At 53.7% G+C, this 17095-nt stretch overlaps 5 protein-coding genes across 5 annotated transcripts; 3 read left to right on the forward strand and 2 right to left on the reverse strand.

The window, feature by feature from the left end:
- Positions 1-768: 768 nt before the first annotated feature.
- On the reverse strand, positions 769-3896 carry COCSUDRAFT_42671 (RabGAP/TBC; the record flags this gene model as incomplete). The annotated part of the gene is made up of 10 exons (XM_005646822.1): positions 769-888; positions 1068-1172; positions 1421-1516; positions 1805-1940; positions 2134-2256; positions 2386-2560; positions 2758-2968; positions 3241-3378; positions 3530-3626; positions 3775-3896. The coding sequence occupies 10 exons, from the start codon at positions 3894-3896 to the stop codon at positions 769-771; spliced, it is 1323 nt and encodes a 440-aa protein (XP_005646879.1).
- A 1208-nt stretch (positions 3897-5104) lies between these two features.
- COCSUDRAFT_56029 (hypothetical protein) lies at positions 5105-5665 on the forward strand (the record flags this gene model as incomplete). The annotated part of the gene is made up of 3 exons (XM_005646823.1): positions 5105-5167; positions 5269-5360; positions 5527-5665. 3 exons carry the CDS (start codon positions 5105-5107, stop codon positions 5663-5665), a joined length of 294 nt encoding a protein of 97 aa, XP_005646880.1.
- A 201-nt stretch (positions 5666-5866) lies between these two features.
- COCSUDRAFT_53769 (hypothetical protein) lies at positions 5867-7363 on the forward strand. The gene is made up of 3 exons (XM_005646824.1): positions 5867-6051; positions 6363-6530; positions 6673-7363. Exons 1-3 carry the CDS (start codon positions 5994-5996, stop codon positions 6951-6953), a joined length of 507 nt encoding a protein of 168 aa, XP_005646881.1. The 5' UTR covers positions 5867-5993; the 3' UTR covers positions 6954-7363.
- Positions 7364-7694: 331 nt separating this feature from the next.
- Positions 7695-9625, reverse strand: COCSUDRAFT_16804 (alpha/beta-hydrolase; the record flags this gene model as incomplete). Its single annotated transcript, XM_005646825.1, has 6 exons — positions 7695-7874; positions 8068-8217; positions 8353-8523; positions 8842-8985; positions 9115-9311; positions 9508-9625. The coding sequence occupies 6 exons, from the start codon at positions 9623-9625 to the stop codon at positions 7695-7697; spliced, it is 960 nt and encodes a 319-aa protein (XP_005646882.1).
- Positions 9626-12152: 2527 nt separating this feature from the next.
- Positions 12153-16373, forward strand: COCSUDRAFT_56032 (hypothetical protein; the record flags this gene model as incomplete). The annotated part of the gene is made up of 11 exons (XM_005646826.1): positions 12153-12211; positions 12794-12879; positions 13013-13209; positions 13401-13572; positions 13772-13895; positions 14059-14200; positions 14455-14587; positions 14829-15013; positions 15204-15339; positions 15639-16003; positions 16284-16373. The coding sequence occupies 11 exons, from the start codon at positions 12153-12155 to the stop codon at positions 16371-16373; spliced, it is 1689 nt and encodes a 562-aa protein (XP_005646883.1).
- Positions 16374-17095: the final 722 nt, after the last annotated feature.

The following is a 17095-nucleotide window of genomic DNA, read 5'->3' on the forward strand; positions in this document are numbered from 1 at the left end:
GAGGTAATAGGGAACCACCCAATGTTTACAAGGAAAGGAGACAAACAGCTGGGAGAAAGCATGCATGATCAGGCATCACCTGGGCTCTGTCTCACATTCACAACATCCAATACGGACAGTGGAGGGAGGTCATCGGGTATGTCTCATGTATCTGGAAGCACTGCTGCCACGGAAGTTGAAGAGCACGCTACAGCGCCTGTTGCAACTTTCTTCAACTTGAAGACAGCTCTGTCAAATAACTACCACTGTCAAATCAATGAATCAAAATGTTTCCAGCACGTTAGAGTGAAGGCAGCTACCCAGGATCTGGTGCATGCAATGTGTCATGTACGAGTGAGCTCCATATAAACAGTGTTGTTGATTTTAACATCAGCCGCTGCACCAACGGTAAAATCATTTACATCTTTGCAACAGAGCATTCCTGGATGTGGCGGCAGGCGCCTGATGGCGATTGCAATAATTCAATCATCACTGGTACCGTGAGTCACTCTGCTACTTGTTCAAAGAAGTCTTGAATGGCATGGTACACAACAGCATATATGATGCATGTGGGCCTCTGCAAGCAAATTTAAAACCTGATCCCTGATAGTACACTGCAGAGGCTTTGCTCTGCAACCTGGGCAACAATCCCTATAGCAGGTCCTTCAAAGCTCCGTCCTGCTCTTGCAGCCTCACCAGTTCCCTATTAAAAGACTGGACAACACTCGCTGATGCAAGCAGACTTGCTCTCATCAGACCAGCACGCATTAATACAGGACACCAACAACTTCAGTAGACACTGCTGCTGGGCTGATACTGCGCTGCCAGGGAGCGCTGGAGGCCACGAGCCGAGCGCAGAGACCCCCACAGGTCGATCCTGAGACTGTTGAAGAGCCGCAGAGTGTCATCCTGTCCGCATCCATGCATGCACAACATCAGCACCACTGCTGTAGCTATTCGGACATGTTGCTGACTTTGACAGATGCAAGAAGGCAGCACTACTTTCCATACAGCAATCTCCAGCAACAGCTTCAAATTGCACCTGAAAGAGATACATGCAAGAAGGAAAAGGAGAGAGCAGCGCGCACCTGATCCCGGCACTCGTCAATCAGGCGCCTCCTCTGGCGCAGGGCCACGGCAGCAATGAAGAACAGCAGCAGGTCAGGGGCCGTCCCTGGGACTGAGGGCTGCTCCTCTCGCCCACCCAGCGTCGATAATTTATCAAAAGACCCAAACTGAGCCCCCACACATCCGCAGTCAGCCTATAACTGCCACGAATCACAAAAGGCATGGTGGCGTTGCTATGTACACTTTACGATAGGCAGCAAAGTTCTACTTCTTGCGAGCAGCTGAGCAGATTAGGTTTCTTAGCAGATGCAGGCCTGGCGCTTAAAAGACACTCGTGCTCAAAAGAGACATGCAGGGGACTCAGAGTGCCCACCGAGCCCGAGGAGGGCCTGCTCAAGCTTGGAGGGGTCCAGCTGCCAAGCCGTTGCCAGTAGTCATCCGCCCAAAGAATCTCCCACAGGGTCACCGCCTGTGAGCCATACGGCACCCCGTCAATGAGAATACAATGCTGTTCTAGCAACTGTGTTGTGATGCCAGTCATGAGGGCCCAGCAACCAAACCTCTTTGATAACACCAAATGCAGTAGCTGGCCACAGTTGCTGACGCTGATCGCCAAAATCAAAAGCTGTCATAGCCGGCATCACGGAGATGTGCATGCTGGACAGTCATTTGGCAGTTCAGTATCTGTAGGCATCATGTTCAAGAAGGTAAGGCGCTGCTGAAAGGCAGGCTGCAGGGGGAAGCCTGCCTGGGCCACGGGGAGCTCGCGGCGCAGCTGCACGATGACCATGCGGTATGCAAAGAAGCACTCGCCCGCGCCAATCTGGCGCAAGTGGTGGAACACGACCGGATCCGCCTGCTCCAATATCCTGGCCAGCCCCCTCAGCTGCTCCCTGCACACGGTCCGCAGGACGTCACACAGTCCCGATAACTTTGGTCGCGTTGGTCAAGATTGCAGGGACTTGCAAGGGCGGCACAGCAGACCAGGTATGTGTGCCCCTCGTCCTTTACAGCAATGTGCATGGACACGAGAGTGATGAAACACAAGGGTGGAAGCGCGGCAAAGGGGGAACTGCTAGAGCGCACCTCATGCCGACCTCGTCATGGCGGAAGTTCTTGCTGGTGCGCTGCAGGAGCCTCTCAAAGCACCAGTAGGCCATGTAGTCGTCCTCAAAGATCGTCAGAAATGGCGCAGCCAGATCCGACATTCTAGCACCCACCCAGAGCAAACGTGTATTTCAAGCTGTGAAACACTCAGCAGGGAACTTGCACAGATTCGGCAAACACAAATGACTTTCATGCCAAGTATACATGTGTGGGAAGAATGGATTCACACACCCTTGACAGTAGCCGGTCTCCGGGTCGTGCACGGCGTAAGCGGAGAGGAGGTGTATCAAGCGCGCGGCAGCCTTCCTGGACGCCGGTGACAGGTGTGTGGCATTGAAAAGCGTCTCTTCGGCCACCCTGCCCAGCCAGGGCCCTCCCCCTCTCCTGTCCGCTGAGGGCACCAGGCCTGCACACCCCAAAAGATCCGTCATATACCTTCCGGCGCTTGTGTCACTGAGCCCAGCCTCATGCTAAGCTCCCCCGCCCAGCAGTGTTCTGCATGAGTGCTGAAGGCTCTGCATGGTACATTGTTCTTGAGCAACATTAGTAAGACTGTCATTCTTCTGAAGCTAATTGGAATGTCTTTTAGAGAGGCAGCCTCACCATTCATGGCGCCATTGGTTCTGTGGGAGGATTCGGAGGCGGCGTCCGGCTGCAGCAGATCTGTACGGATGGCGTCCAGAACGATGATGCGCTGCGCCTCTGCAAATTGCGCAAGGTGCGCCGGCACGGAACGCGCCGCGCCGGTGTTCTCCGCGACTGCCACGCTGCTGCCGGTGCGCACCACCGCACTGTCCAGCAACGTCTCCAGGTCCTGCACGCAGGAGATGCGTCCTTTGGCTTGATCTGCTTTACTTATTTCCTTAGGTTACACCTTGGGACAATGCAGTTGGAAGTGTTGCACTGGGGGAATTTCCGCTATGAACAATTAATGGGGTTAATGCAATGCCCTTAGTGAGGTACATTTGCTGTGGAGTGGCACACAGCTTCAGGGAGAGCAGCATGTGCAAGAAGATTGGCACGGGTTCGGCAGAAATGGGAGGATGAGGGGCTAATGAGTCAGAGCTGCTGGGGTGAGGTGCGGACCTGGCAGCGCTGCAGCAGGTCGCTGTAGCGGCGCGCAAGGTCGGCTCTGAGGGTGCTGCGCTGCTCCGCTGTGCTGCTGGGGCTCACCAGCCGCAGCAAGTAGGGCCACACCTCCTCCCTTACATCGGGGTCACACCCCTGCAGCACCCTCCACTTTTCAGCGCACTCCTTGGAAACCGGCTTGATGTTCTCACAGCGTGCAGACCTCAGAGACTACGTCAAGGAGTGATCACAGCCTGCCAGACGGCCCCATCAGTCCAGGCATGTGGGTGAGTGATCAGGAGCGGACCCCCATTCGGATCTGCTCCAGGATGCCAGCAAAGTCCACCACCCTCCCTCCCTCATCATGGGCCTGCTTCCAAGCCTCCTTCGTCAGGGGCTGAGCCCTGCAAGCAGAAGAGGTGTTTGCTCGCACATGCAGGTAAAGGAGGGTCCTTGGCGGAAGCAATATCGGATTGCTTCCACTTGACAAGGCGGTGGATGACAGCAGTTGAGATGAAGCCTGCATCTGCCTCTTCAAAACTGTGCGCGCACTTGTTGCTTTTCTGGCTGGACAGGAGGGCCACGGCAAGGGCTCCTGCCGCTGCAGCTCCCAGGCCCAGAGCAGCTCCAACGGCAAGCGCTGCCCCCGATGAAGATCCCCCCGCGCGGCTCATGTCCCTGGCCCTCCTTCTGCGGCTTGGAGGGTCCAGCCTGAGCAAGTTTTATACAGCCCTGCCTGTGCTCTTCGAGATAGATGCCGCTGTGGTGAAGTAATTATGTATATGGCTGACCGCCCTTCTACGATGCTCCCTTCAGCAGCTTACTGTTGAAATCAATTGAAGTGAGCTTTGTTCAAAGGTATTATCTTTTCATCAGCATATCTTGATTACCTACTTGCACAGAAAGCTTCTCCCTTCTGAAACAAGATAGGCACTACCACAAAGGGCTTCTGAAAGTGAGGCAGACCGTTGCAACTTGACCCTCAAAATTGCACCGCAACTTCCTAGGTGTCCCTTTAGCAAGTCCAACTTGTCTGGAGTTAATAGGAATAACGATACAAGCATTCCCTTCGTTGCACATCGGCGTGTTGTTCACATTCCTCAGAAGACAAGAAAGACAAACAAGATTGCAAATTGCAATTTGCGATGGCAATTCAAGGTGACGTGATGCTTACCTCAGTGCAATGCTCCTGCTCGTCTTGCTCAGCGATCAAATATCCAATGCGTTCACTAGTATTTGCACTCTTTAGAATATTGGTTGACGTCGACTGGATCAATAAAATCGACCTTGTGGGGAGCATACAAACGAGTCTTACAAGCATGACATGCATCATCAAAGCCGCGTGGCTCAGAAGTACAGCCATACGTGCCATGTGCCGGCCCCACTCTTGTGATGCAATCTGTACCACATCTTACTCTATTTCCTTGATCAAGTCTGGCGATGCATGCTTTCAAAGTGTCCGCAGCTTTGCGCGACACAGACGCCATGCCCAAGACCGTGTGACAGAGACTGAAGCTCACCATGATGAGGAAGTAGAACCTGAAATCAACTCCTCAGAAGAGCCACCAGGATATCAGCTCGATTCAGGCTTTCGTGTGGATCTAGCCTACAGGTGGCCACCACCCAGACACCAGGAGACTGAAGCTTTATGTCACTTGTAAATGCTAATGTAGAAGGAGTATGACCAGGGTGCTTTGTGTAGGTCGCCAACTGAGCAGGTGTGGCCTGCCTCGCGGCATCAACAGAAGTGTAAGTATGTTGCAGCGCCTGATCTTTTTTGGCAAGGTGCAAGCCCGCACACTGTATCTGCGGATGTACTGAAAAAGAACCGCAACGTGATGCAGTTGCTGGACGAGTGAGGGACGCCCTTCAGACGGTCATGATGTTCACTGACACCAACACGTACAGCGACCTCACTGGGCGGTATGGCTTCACCGTGGTTGAGGTGCGCTTGTCTACCGGCAGAGCAGATCTGCTAGACCGCATGTGTGGCACTGCAAGCCCTTTAGATGCAAAGCCAGTGAAGAATTTTGTGGTGCTGTGCAGGTACGCATGTCACCTGACAATTCCACAGCGTACATACTGTGGGATGCTTTCCCAGAGCGGCATGATGCTGCCGAGAGGGAGCTGAACCAGAGGTGACTGCAGGACCTCAGAACATCAGCCTGAGGGGAAGAATGCGTCTCAATGCATGCATGTACCAGTCTAGAGTTGTCTGTGAAGAGAGGAATGACCTGTGGGGAACATAAGCATGCAAGTCCATCAAACATGCGCGGAGGCAGTGAGTCTTTAACTTTGGCGCAGGGTGTCCAGGCTGAGGCGAAGCTTGGCCCATGCGCTGAAGTCCAGGCATGTGCCGAGGCTGGAGTTCCGCAGAGACGCACCGTCCTCTGAAGAGCTGGCTGTGGAGGAGGCTCTGCAGCGCTTGCAGAATGAGCCGTAGTGACCAGTGGCAGTGCTCATCCCTGAGCGATCATTCTTGTGGGGTGAGTGCCTTCCATTGGTTCTGTTGCCAGTAAGCAGGAGCAACCATGAGCCACTTGAGGGGGGTCATATGATAATATAGTAATTAGAAAGTTTAAGGTTCCTGCCAGATGTCGTCGGCTTCTTCTCATGAAACATCGGTCTTTGCTTGTTCAGAAGGATCAATTCTAGCCATTAAAGGCTAAGATATCATCGGACGTCCGACAACGAGGAGCAGGAATCCGTACACAACTTTCTGCGGGAAGGGGGATACATCCGTCACGGGAGCTTTATCGAACAAGAATACGATGACTACGCGGGCTCTCCTGTTCGTGTGTTGCTTCATTCTTGTCGCTAGTACCCGAGGTAGGTTGATGTGGGAAGTCGAGGAAGTCAGATCCCGTAAAGCGCATCTTGAAGTCTAGTTTGTTGAGCTCAAGACGAGAAGCGACAAGACGTGAGAGATGCTAATATTTATTTCATGGTTTTTCATAAAGCTTGAATACTCGGATGTAATGTCAGCCCAGATCGTCGTGACACCTTTTGTGTCGAAGAAGCTCTGACTCGGCATCTGGATCAAAGTAGCCCTGTGCTGTCCTGCCAATCCTGTAGACCTGAGATGACAAGTGTCCTTCCAATTATCACCATGAAGAACAATCCAATCTGCTGTCCCACAGGTGAAACAGCAGCGGCCGGGAGCGATGATAGTGCTGCAGCAAAGGTCAAGGCAGCACCCTTGGCAGACATTCCTCAGAACGGCACACGCAATGGCGAGGGCAATGGAAAGTTCCTGGTCAAGATCGGAGGCTCTGCAGCCTTTGCAGACACAACTGGCGATGGAACTGGTAAACGCACCTTCACTCCAGGAAATCCTGGAATTCTGCGCACCATCTTGGAATAGTTATCAGCTTCAAGGGCAGGAGACCCAGAGGCAGACTGCAGCTAGCTGCTCGACTTGATGCTGACATGCAAGTGGTGTTTCTGCAGGGAATGGGAACACAGCGGCAGGCAGCGGGAACAACAATGGGAACAAGGCCACTGGAAATGGCAATGGGAACGGCAACGGCAATAACAATGCCCAGATCACAATCGTCAACGACCCTGCTTTCCCGTCGTGCCCCCCTTGCCAGTACTACGACCCTGCCACACAGCTCTGCGTGAGCGTCCAGGCTTGCCTCAATACCAAACCTGCAGCAGCAGCTGTTGCAGCCCCCCCAGCAAATACCCTCAGTGTGGGTGGCGCAGCAGGGCGGAAGTTGAGGATGTGACCTGGGTGCCCTGTTGAACATCTTCTTATGGAACGGAGGCAGTACTTTGCAGAGATTCAGCTTGATTTAGCATGATTTTGTTGACCTGTCGCCAAAGGCTGGGCCAATTCTATTATTTTATATTGTGTACTTGTAGGGGAAACCCAGGTCCCTCAGTAAGCAAAGAACTTATGCAGTCTTTTTTCGGCCACAGTATGTCACGCGCACCTTTTATTGCAACTGTCTCAGACCAGGCTGAAGATGTGTCAAGTATTGATTGTAAAGATGCAGGTGCTGTGGTGTGTTGGTGCAGAGACTTCTAGATGGCAAAATTCTTTTCTTGAGATGAGACCTGAATGACCAAATTCAAGCTGTTGAGGATCACGCTTGTTGCTGAGGTGTCCCATGAAACTGTAACATGCATGCTATATAGGCACACTCTGCGGTCGGTGACATTTGTTAGTGGACAGCTGCAGCACTGGGATGGCGGTGCACTTATACTAGACTAATCTTGACCATTATCATAAAGGCATCAGCACTTCATCAGAAAAATTGAGCATCTTACAATCCTGCTGCTCTCATCAATGGTGGAGCCTGCTCCGATTCTCCCAACAACATGTTGTACAGGCGAATAAGGTTTGACCAGGTCTGTGTCTGGCTGACTCAGTGTTCTGGACCTTGCATTGGTCAGTCAGCCACAAGCTCTCGCGGAACCTAGCGCATATTCCTAATTAGTCATAACACTTTCCACTCCCGGCACCTCTAGAGTGCATCCAGCCATCTCAGCAGCTCGGCGTTCACACGCTCTGGAGCATCGTCCTGGGGGCAGTGGCCCACTCCGCTGAGCAGCACCTTCTGCGCGCGCGGGTACAGGCTCTCAATGCGCGCGGCACTCCCCGGTCCAATCCAGGGGTCATCCGCACCCCACAACAGCAGCATCGGCTGCACCACCAAATCACAAATCAATTCCCCAACTGAATCTCCAACCTCATGCCTCTGCTTGGCAGTGTTAGAACTGTCACGAATACTTCTGTGAATTTTTCCAGTTGCCGTGCAGGTGCGTGTGGAAATTGATATTTTTTTGATATTGGGTGCTCAAACATAATAGGGGGAATTCATGGGGGAGGCTGCGCACCTTGTCCAGTTTGCTGAGCAGGACATTGACGGGGGTGCCCTTGCCGCTGATGATGCGGTAGAAGCTCTCGGCGGCGTTGGCGCTCTCTGCGGGCCACACTATGGAGTTCACCAGGTCCTCGTCCACGTTGTGCTGGCTGATGTACACTTGCTCCAGCACCTGCAGACATGACCAAATGTTCATAAGCGCATAAAAGTGCAGATGCGCGGTAGCTGCGCTGTTGACTGAAATGTCTGTCCCAAACTGGGTGGCGGCATGCATGTAAATGAAGGCACTGATGAAGACAAAGCTTGCCTGCCGGATACGCTTGGGCTGCTTAGCCATGAAGAAAGAGGCATAGATGCTGCCACGCAAGGCCATGGACTTGAGCTGGTCCATCAGGCTGGCCACCAGCGTGGGCTGCTCCTCTGCAGGCACCTTGGAAACGCTCGCTCGCCCATTGCTGCCTGCCCTCTCCTCAGTCCCAGACCCTACCGGCTCAACCTTTACAGCCTGCATGCATCCACCCCCTTATCAGGGCACGCTGCAGCCTCCCTAGCAAGCTTGCAAGCGCATGCATCAGTTCTCTTCCTACTGCCTGTGATATACCCACAAGCAGAACACAATAGCAGTGTTGCACCTTTTACATCACCCTTCCAGATCGCGAGCAGAGGAGTGTTCACATGCAGTGTGACACATGCTGTCCTTGTAGGAGCAGCTCACCTCCCGCAAGGCTTCCTTGAGGCCCTCTGCCTCCTCGGTGTCTGGGAGGGCAGCCTCCACCTGTGCCTCCACCTCTGCCTTTACCTCCTCAAACCGACCGGCCGAATTCAGGAGGACAACCCCTCGCACCAGGTCTGGGCTCGTCACACCTGCCTTTAAACAGTTGTAGCCCCCCAGAGAGTTCCCCACCAACACCACCGGCTCTCCACCAACCACCTGCAAAGCACAGTCTGGACTGTCCATGCAATTCTTTGACCCACGTGGCCATCAGTGACCACATTGCTGTTCGAAGCCGTAAGCCAATGAGGGGCTGCATGCAAGTCAGGAGGCAAGGTCGGGCCGCACCTCTTTGATGAAGGCAGCAATCTGTCTGGGCCACACTTGGTAGATGTCTTCCCCTGTCGGCTTGTCACTCCAGCCCATACCCAGCAGATCCATCGCAAAAACGCGGTGGTTCTCTGCTAGCACCGGGATGTTGTACCGCCAGTGGTATGCAGATGCGCCAAAGCCATGCAGAAACAGCACAGGTGTACCCGACGTCCCTGTTCACAGGCAACAGTGAGAAAGGCAATGCATTTGGTCCGCCTTCCAAGATATCTGGCCAAGATAGGAAGAGGTCGAGGCTTTCTTGATCTGAAACCAGATCATTTATTTCACCTTGGATATTCTCCATATACCTTGGAGATGACCTTGCTTACAGCGTTGATCAAGAAGTCAGTTTTATTGCTACATCCGTACCTGACTGGATATAGTGTACTTTATTTCCTTCAAAGTTCCAGAAATTCCATCCATCTCTTCGCAATGGCAAGCGTGGAACGCCGTTTGCATCCCGCTCTGATCCTGCTTCCTGCACCATCGTGAAAGGTATTAAACTCAAGTTACTCCATTTCGAGATTTTTTTTGTATATGTGGCTTTATCACTCTGCCTTGCTGTCCAGTAAGTGACGCACCACAATCCGAGGTGCGTCCTGCGTGATCTCTTTGCTCGCTGTAGCAGCGGATGCCACTAAAGTGCGATCAAGAGCTCGTACAACATTGCGCGATTGCCTGCACTGGGCGCCTCTGCAGGACACTGGCCGTGCCAAGTGTCGGACCAAGCATTTCCAGCCAGAGGTTGCACCTTCAACTTTGTGGGTGTTGCACCCATTCATCTTATTCGCGATCATCTTTAATGGATGGGAAGGAGCTACACAGAGAGAAGACGAAGAACACAAAGTATCCCTGTCATTCCGCGCCTTGGAACTCAGGTTAGCCACGTCACTTGGGAGGGGTTCCGGCATTATGGCAATGTACCAGATGGAAAGGGTCAAAATTCAGTCACAGAGACTCTATTTACACGTCTGCATGGTTTCTCACAGCATTGTCAATCCTGTAACCGAAGATCCAGAGAGCAAGCACAACCAGGGGCGCCAAAAGGAACTCCAAGACGGCTGGAAACATGTGTGGTGACAGCCCAGCACTCGCTGCGATCATCAGGTTCTGGCCAAAGTCAGGCGAGGGCAGATGGTATACACCCCGCTCCATGCCCTTAATCATGCACTTTGCCACCTGCATGGCACTCCAAGAAAAATGAGCCAAAATTGCCATTGTACAGCACTCTAGCAGATCAAGTGCAACGATTAAATAAGACAGCGGTCATTGTGAGGTGGCCCACCTGCTCAGGTGTGAACAGCACATCGCCAGCTGCTCTGCTGATGTCATGGCACACTTGCGGCTGCAGGGGACCACCAAGAGCTTGAGACCATGCTGTATGCAACGCGCAACAGGTACCAAGGGCAAGCCATCTTCTTGTTTTTCTAGATTTCTTTCGTTGCATTGGAGTGGCTGTACCTTTGATAAGTTCTCCTTTGCGTATCCGGGAGTGTCTGTGTCAGGTGGATATGCAACCATGACTCGCACCCCACTGGACAGCAGCTGCATGGCATCCCAGTATAGTCAAGGTGGATAAGAAGATCAGCTTTAAATCAGCTGCTAGGGACCGACACACAGCAGAAAAAGCATTGCATGCAACTCTCACCTCATTCCGCAATGTATCCGCGAGACTGCGCACTGCAGCTTTTGTCGGGGCATAGGAGGTGTACCCTGCCACGCCTGGACAGAGCCAACCCAGATTAACGGGCAGATCTGAGCCACGTAGCCAGCTTCAACAGACGCATCTAAGTACAAGAGCTGAGATAATGGCACGGGAGATGTCGCACCAACCACTGCCGCTGCAGAGCTAACAAGCACAATCTCGCCCTGTCTCCGTTCCATCATGTCTGGCAGGGCTGCCTTGATGACACGCAGGGTGCCAAAGTAATTGAGCTGCATCGTGGTCTCAAAGTCACCCATGTCCTGCTTTACAAAATAGCCTGAGCACAAAGCAGGTTATCCCCAGCAATATCAGAGACGTGTGCTTGTCAAAGCAACCTGACACGCAATGGCCCGGAGAGCAGCTCTTTTCAGGGCAGGGCAGCCCATGGCTTTGGGAAGTTCACGAGAACAAATGCTGTATTTCCGAGCAATGTCCCTACCAGGAAATGCAGCCCCAGCACAGCAGATGAGCACGTCGATAGCTCCAGCGATTTTTAGTGCATCTTTGACCTAAGAGAGCACACACTTGCTTACTATGGCAAAAAAGGGATCACCTGAATCATGATAGACATTTAATTTTACCAAGCCTGGTGGATCTTCAGGAGTGATGCTCACACCTGTCTGCTGTCACAGACATCTGCAGCGAAGCCCTGGACACGTACTGGTAATGGGCCCCCCTCTGCCATTGATCTCAAGTCTTCAATAGCAGAATCGAGTCTGCTCTGAGTCCGAGCAACAAGCGTGACGTGAGCACCTCGTTGCACCAGTTCTGCTGCCAATGCAAAACCGATGCCTGTCGACCCTCCTGTAATGAGAACATTCTTGCCAGCATATGACACCTTCTTGAACCAAGGCATGATCATCTAAAAGGATCACGGCCGCGATGGCTTTCATAAGTCGATGCCATTCAGTGACATGGCCTAAGTAACTTTTTGTCTGCTGTACTGCCTTTGACAACACATATTGCACTCCATCATCTGCATCTATCCGATGAGTTACAAGGCTACTTTAGGGACAAGAGGGGCACTGGCAGGTGCCACTCTTGGACACAGAAGCCGACGTGGACGATTTGTCATTCCCGTGCTGCCCATCACGACGCCCTCGCCGCTGGGTGCACGTAAGGCGTCTTCCCTGCCCCATCACTGCAACATTCAGGAGGTATGTTAGTGTCAAAGCAGACTCTCAGGGCATCTGCCAGGACCCAGCAGTGAGCTTTGAAGAATAACGTAGAAACCGCGTTGTGCAAGCGTTCAGCAAGGCCCGAGGGTTCCTTGTGAGTGCCTGTAGGTCCCGATCTGGTCACCAGAGACATGGCGTCAACTTCAGTGAGGCATGATGGCCTCATTGCTGACAAGCCTCCGCCTTCGTGGTGGGCTTCCTCTCACGCTGATGAATTGATGGGTGCATCTACACTCGATCCCAGCTATCCTGCATACTCTATTATGATTGAAGAGTTTGCGATCGGTTAGCTTCAAATTGGGCTCGTGTAGAGCTGCGTTTTGGGCTTCTCCCCTGATATTACGGGAAACATCCTGGCATATGCTCGGGATCACGACTAACCATATCTGGATAAGATAGCTGCTCTGACAAGAGTAGCTTGTGATTTTCTGTACCATCGGCTTGATAGCAGGTAATTTTGAGGTGTGTACCCTGGGCCGATTGCACAGAACATGCCTCAAGTAGGGCTTTGCTTTTTGATAAGTTTGCTCAAGGAAACTTGAAAATTGCTAGCTTATCCTAGCGTTTAGCTCATCCAGGGTCCCTCTGGCGCTATCTTAGTACCGCCCTGGGATCACATTTGGGAGCACAGTCTCCTGAGTGGGTCCGTTCAGCAGCACTGGAACTTCTTTTGCCTGGAACACCGTCAACCAAGATTCGGGCAAATTGTCCTCTGAGATGCTGACCTTTACGCCACAGCTCCTACAGCACTCACCCTGGCTGTGCCTCGCAGGAAGCGAGCAACATCGTACATCAAAGTGAGCGCGGACACTGGCTCCTCTCCTGACGGGGATTCACAGCTCCTTGCTCTCGGTACCGGTGAGAGTCTCTCCAGGGCCCTCTCTGCCTGTCTTCTCAGCAGCAGTCACCAGACTACACCTCGAGTTTAATGGCCCACCGTTCAGCATGCTGACTTGATCAATGTCTCAAGAGTGGTGTTGATTTCATGCAGGCCGGCTGACCTCCCCTCGAGCCACAGTGAAGGTGCCACACCTGCAATCGCCTCCCCAAGAACCCATGGCCAGGCAGAATTCCACGCCGCCAACCTCTCCAGTCAAGAACGCACGTGATGACAGCATGCAGGCAAGCCTGCACCTCAATCCAAGCCCGCCCCGCATCCAAGACATGCATGAGGATTGCCTGCCTCGGGTATCAAATGGCTGAGGCGCTTCATAGATGCCTGTATTGTATGTTGTTGTCTTGTCAAAGGTGGCAAAGCTGACTTGGAAAAGATGCCAATTGTGAACTCCTTTCATGATGCGGCGATAATTTCTCTCATCTGATCAAGTACAATACACTTCATGGACGCGCATATGATGGCTTCCTGAATAATTGGGCAGGCGGCGGCCACGCCCAGGACGCCGCGGCTGCCGCCGCCGCCGCCATCAGCCGCCAGCGAGACGACGCCAGAGGTCGCCACGGAGCGGCAGGACTCGCTGACGGCGCCCCCCTCCGCCGGTGGCAGCTCCCACCGCAGGACCACCTCCTGGGGGGGCAGCCCCACCGCCTCAGGTGCCCCCGGCGCTGACTACTCCCCCTGCCTTCCTAACCAGCTCAGCAGCAACTCTGAGCGCTGCAATGTCAGCGCTGCCATGTCACTTTCATCTACTCTTCTCATGGTCACCCATGCACCCTCCCTTGCGGGACTAGGATTAGGTAATATTGAAGGTATAGGGTGGGTGTGAGATGGCGCTGTGTGTTGGGGAAGCAGGGAGGCAGCCTCACCGCCGCAGCCGCTCGATTGAGACGCTGGGGCCGGGCGGCGATGCGCGCGAAGCATACCGAATGCAGCTGGAGCGCATCGGATCCATGGACAGAAACTCCGACACCGGCAGGTCTGCTGCCACCACTTACACAGGCACACTGTCTTTTACCGCTGTCTCCACTTGCGCGATTGGTATGCAGCAGGAGTCATTGACACGTACAAGTGTATTGCACGGCAGAGTGGCAAGGTTGAGTGTGCGCTTAGAGCTGACATGGGCTGTTAAATATATGCAGCAAGGCGTCCACTCCCCGGCGAGTGTCTGTGTCGGTGCCGCCGGCGGATGCGCCTGCAGGTGGGACCAGTCAGCGCAGGCCCTCCCTGCCCTCGCCCCTCAAGCTGGCCACCACAGCCGACCGCTCGCGCTTGCCCTTGCAGGTGCGCCACGCACGTCCTCGGACACCTTGCATCAGGACAATTGCTGGCATTGCTTAGTTCTTGCGCTGTCGCTGGCATCGCTTGGTGCCGCTTTTGCAAAAGCCAAGCGGTGAACCTTGCCAGCGACGGAGCATCGTCTGAGCAATGCCAGGCTAGACAATCAGGCGTGCTGCGTGGTACAGGGCGCCGCTGGGCACCTCGAGAAAGATGAAGTACTCGTGCTGCGATGAGACTTCTTGGTTTGTCCTGAGCAGGTCAAGGTGACCGCGCCGGGGGGCGCAACTGAGCCGGAGCTGATCAGCTGGGATGAGGTGGAAGCACAGAAAGATGTGTACGAGGCTGTTACCACTGCCGACGGCCGCCAAGCCCTGGTCAAGGCCGCACCAGGTACGTACCCATCCGTCCGCCCCATCCAAACACACCATTTGCAGATCTCAGCAAGGCAGAGCCGCATCACATTTTGTAACCTTCCCGCAAGGCCGGCGATTTGCTTGGCGGCTGTGAAGTAGACTTGTTCGCCCTCGACTGCTTTGGAACGCATATGGAAGATTTCTGCCGTGCCAATCACCTGGCAAGTGCACACGGCGGTGCAGCACAGGGAGTGAGTTTGGGGTTGCGCGGGGTGCAGGCAAGCAGGCGGCGGAGGAGGTCCTGTTCCTGGAGGAGGCCCCTCCGGTGGCGGCGGCGGCTGCTGGTGCGGCGCCTGTCGGCTACGCGCTGGCTGGCGCTGTGCCGATGGTGGCCGTCCCTGTGCGCTACCCGGACGGCCGCGTCATGTACCATGTCTATCCCGTAGCCCAACACGCGGCACAGGTGCTGCTTCTGCCTGATGTGGCAATCTCGCAGCTCTTATCTGGGTACTCTGCCTCAGCTTGCAACTGCCTTATGAGAGGAGGTATTGAGCTCTGCAACTGCAGCAGCTGGGACATTGATTGGGAAGGATGGGGGGATGACAGGGGTCTGACCAAGGGAAGGTGAAGAAAAAGGGGTTTTGATGGTGCAGGGCAATGGCGCGCTGTCTCCAACGGCGTCTCCTCAAGTGCTGTCCCCGGTCAGGGCCGTGCAGCAGCAGCATTCCGTCTCGTCCCCGCACTTCCCTGGGTCGCCTGCTTTCTCGGCTGGATCACCTGTGCCTTCAGGTGCTTCTCATCACATGCTCTCATCGTCCACCAGCTTGACAATTCACTCCGATAGAAGCTTCTATCACATCAAAGACCCCAGATCCGGTTTGCTGAAGCAGTGCATGTCTTTACCATGGGGCATGGCACCAAGGTTACATACTGCTGTAACTACCTCCTGGGCATGCATGCAGAATCTAAAACATGTCGCTGTGGTCCAAATACGCTTTCTGACTTGTGAGGACAGCATCATTGACCAGGGTAACTTTTAAGAATAACAATATACAATACTTGCTGGATAGCTCCTACTGATGCAGCAGGTCACGTGCGCCGGGGGTCTCTGGGATCTCTCTCGGCGCCGTCACCGCTGCGCACCGGATCCGCCGTTCCCTACTCCGGCACGTTCGCGTCCAGCTTTGCGGCAGCTGCCTCGGTGGCTTCAACGACGCCGTCATCCCCGGTCAGCTTGGGGCAGCTTCAGGCGGCTTCCTCCGGGGCCCTGTCTCCCGCCATGTCCCACTCCAACTCTGGACACCTCATCGCGACGGCTGTGAGCGGCGCGGCAGCGTTCGGCGCCATGTCTCCTGCCGGGTCCGGCCACCTGTACGGCTCCCCGCCGCCTGTTCAGGCCTACACCGCTCCACAGCACGGCTATGCTGCGCAGGCCTGCTCGCCGCGTCATGAGGTGCGCTTGGAAACTCACTTTGTCACTGTCGATGTGCTGGGTGCCCTGAAGCTGACAATGAGTCTTGCATGTTAACATGCAATGTTGCGCGCATTGCATTTACATGGCGAGGCAGTCCTTCCTTTCCTTATATTTGGCGCTTGCTCTGCTTCTATGTCCTTTCTTTGATGAGCTGAGGGATTCAGAAATGTTGATGCGTGCATTGGGGCATGGAAGATCTGAAAGGGGTGCATCATCAGAATGTATTGAAAAGAAAAGGTGTGGTTCTGATGTGCTGCAGGGGCTGTACCAGCAGATGGCTTCCATGCATCTTGGCTCTGCAGCGGCGAAGGATGACCCGTTCGGCGGGTCTGCTGTTTGGGGCAGCTGAGCATCAGCCGACACATTGGAGACAAACAAATTCAAGATGTTCCGACATAGGCCAACGCCACAGCGTGTACTTGATTTCATCTACAGTAGTGTACAATGAAATTCTTTGGGTAGTTGACAGCACCTTCTGTACATCAAGAAAGGGGTGCGCATGCATTTGCGCAGATTCCAGCAGCCCTCTGTGCCCTGCTGGGTGCAGTCTGCTGCATGGCACTTGCTTTGACTGGCGAGTTGCGGTATCATGCGAATAAAGCCGCTTTGATGCCCAAGTCAGAAAACGCACAGGTGTCATAGTGTTCTTTTATGGTACGGACAGACATCCGTCTGTGCTGAAGCATGCAGGTGGCATCCTTTGCGCCTACTAAAAGACCAATCTGTGTCTGGCACCCCTCAATTTTCAGTTCAATTACTTTACGTGTCCTGCTGACAAAACGCAGATTTACTTACTCAATACGGACAAAATGCATCCATGTGTTGCTGCTTTGCTAAGTTCAACTGTAGCTGACATGCTGCACCTAGGCATATATGTATGTGTGTGTGTGTGAGTGAGATCCGGATCTTTTTATACAAGCGCCAGTATTTATAGATTAGTCACAGGCGCAAGTGGTAGTGTAATTGGCATGTGCATCAATGGTGATCCGGAGAGGGATGGAGAGTCACAATAAGAACATGATCATGAAGGGGATATAATGCCAGTTGGTTGCCATGAGTATGTAATGAACA

This window comes from Coccomyxa subellipsoidea (assembly GCF_000258705.1).
Source record: "Coccomyxa subellipsoidea C-169, whole genome shotgun sequence".
Classification (NCBI taxonomy): domain Eukaryota; kingdom Viridiplantae; phylum Chlorophyta; class Trebouxiophyceae; family Coccomyxaceae; genus Coccomyxa; species Coccomyxa subellipsoidea.

Bases quoted from the DNA above. Each gene is read 5' to 3' on its own strand.
- COCSUDRAFT_53769 (XM_005646824.1), top strand. From the start codon at position 5,994: ATGACTACGCGGGCTCTCCTGTTCGTGTGTTGCTTCATTCTTGTCGCT. The intron at 6,052-6,362 runs GTAGGTTGATGT...GCTGTCCCACAG, and splicing joins TCTTGTCGCTAGTACCCGAG to GTGAAACAGCAGCGGCCGGG. The intron at 6,531-6,672 runs GTAAACGCACCT...GTGTTTCTGCAG, and splicing joins CACAACTGGCGATGGAACTG to GGAATGGGAACACAGCGGCA.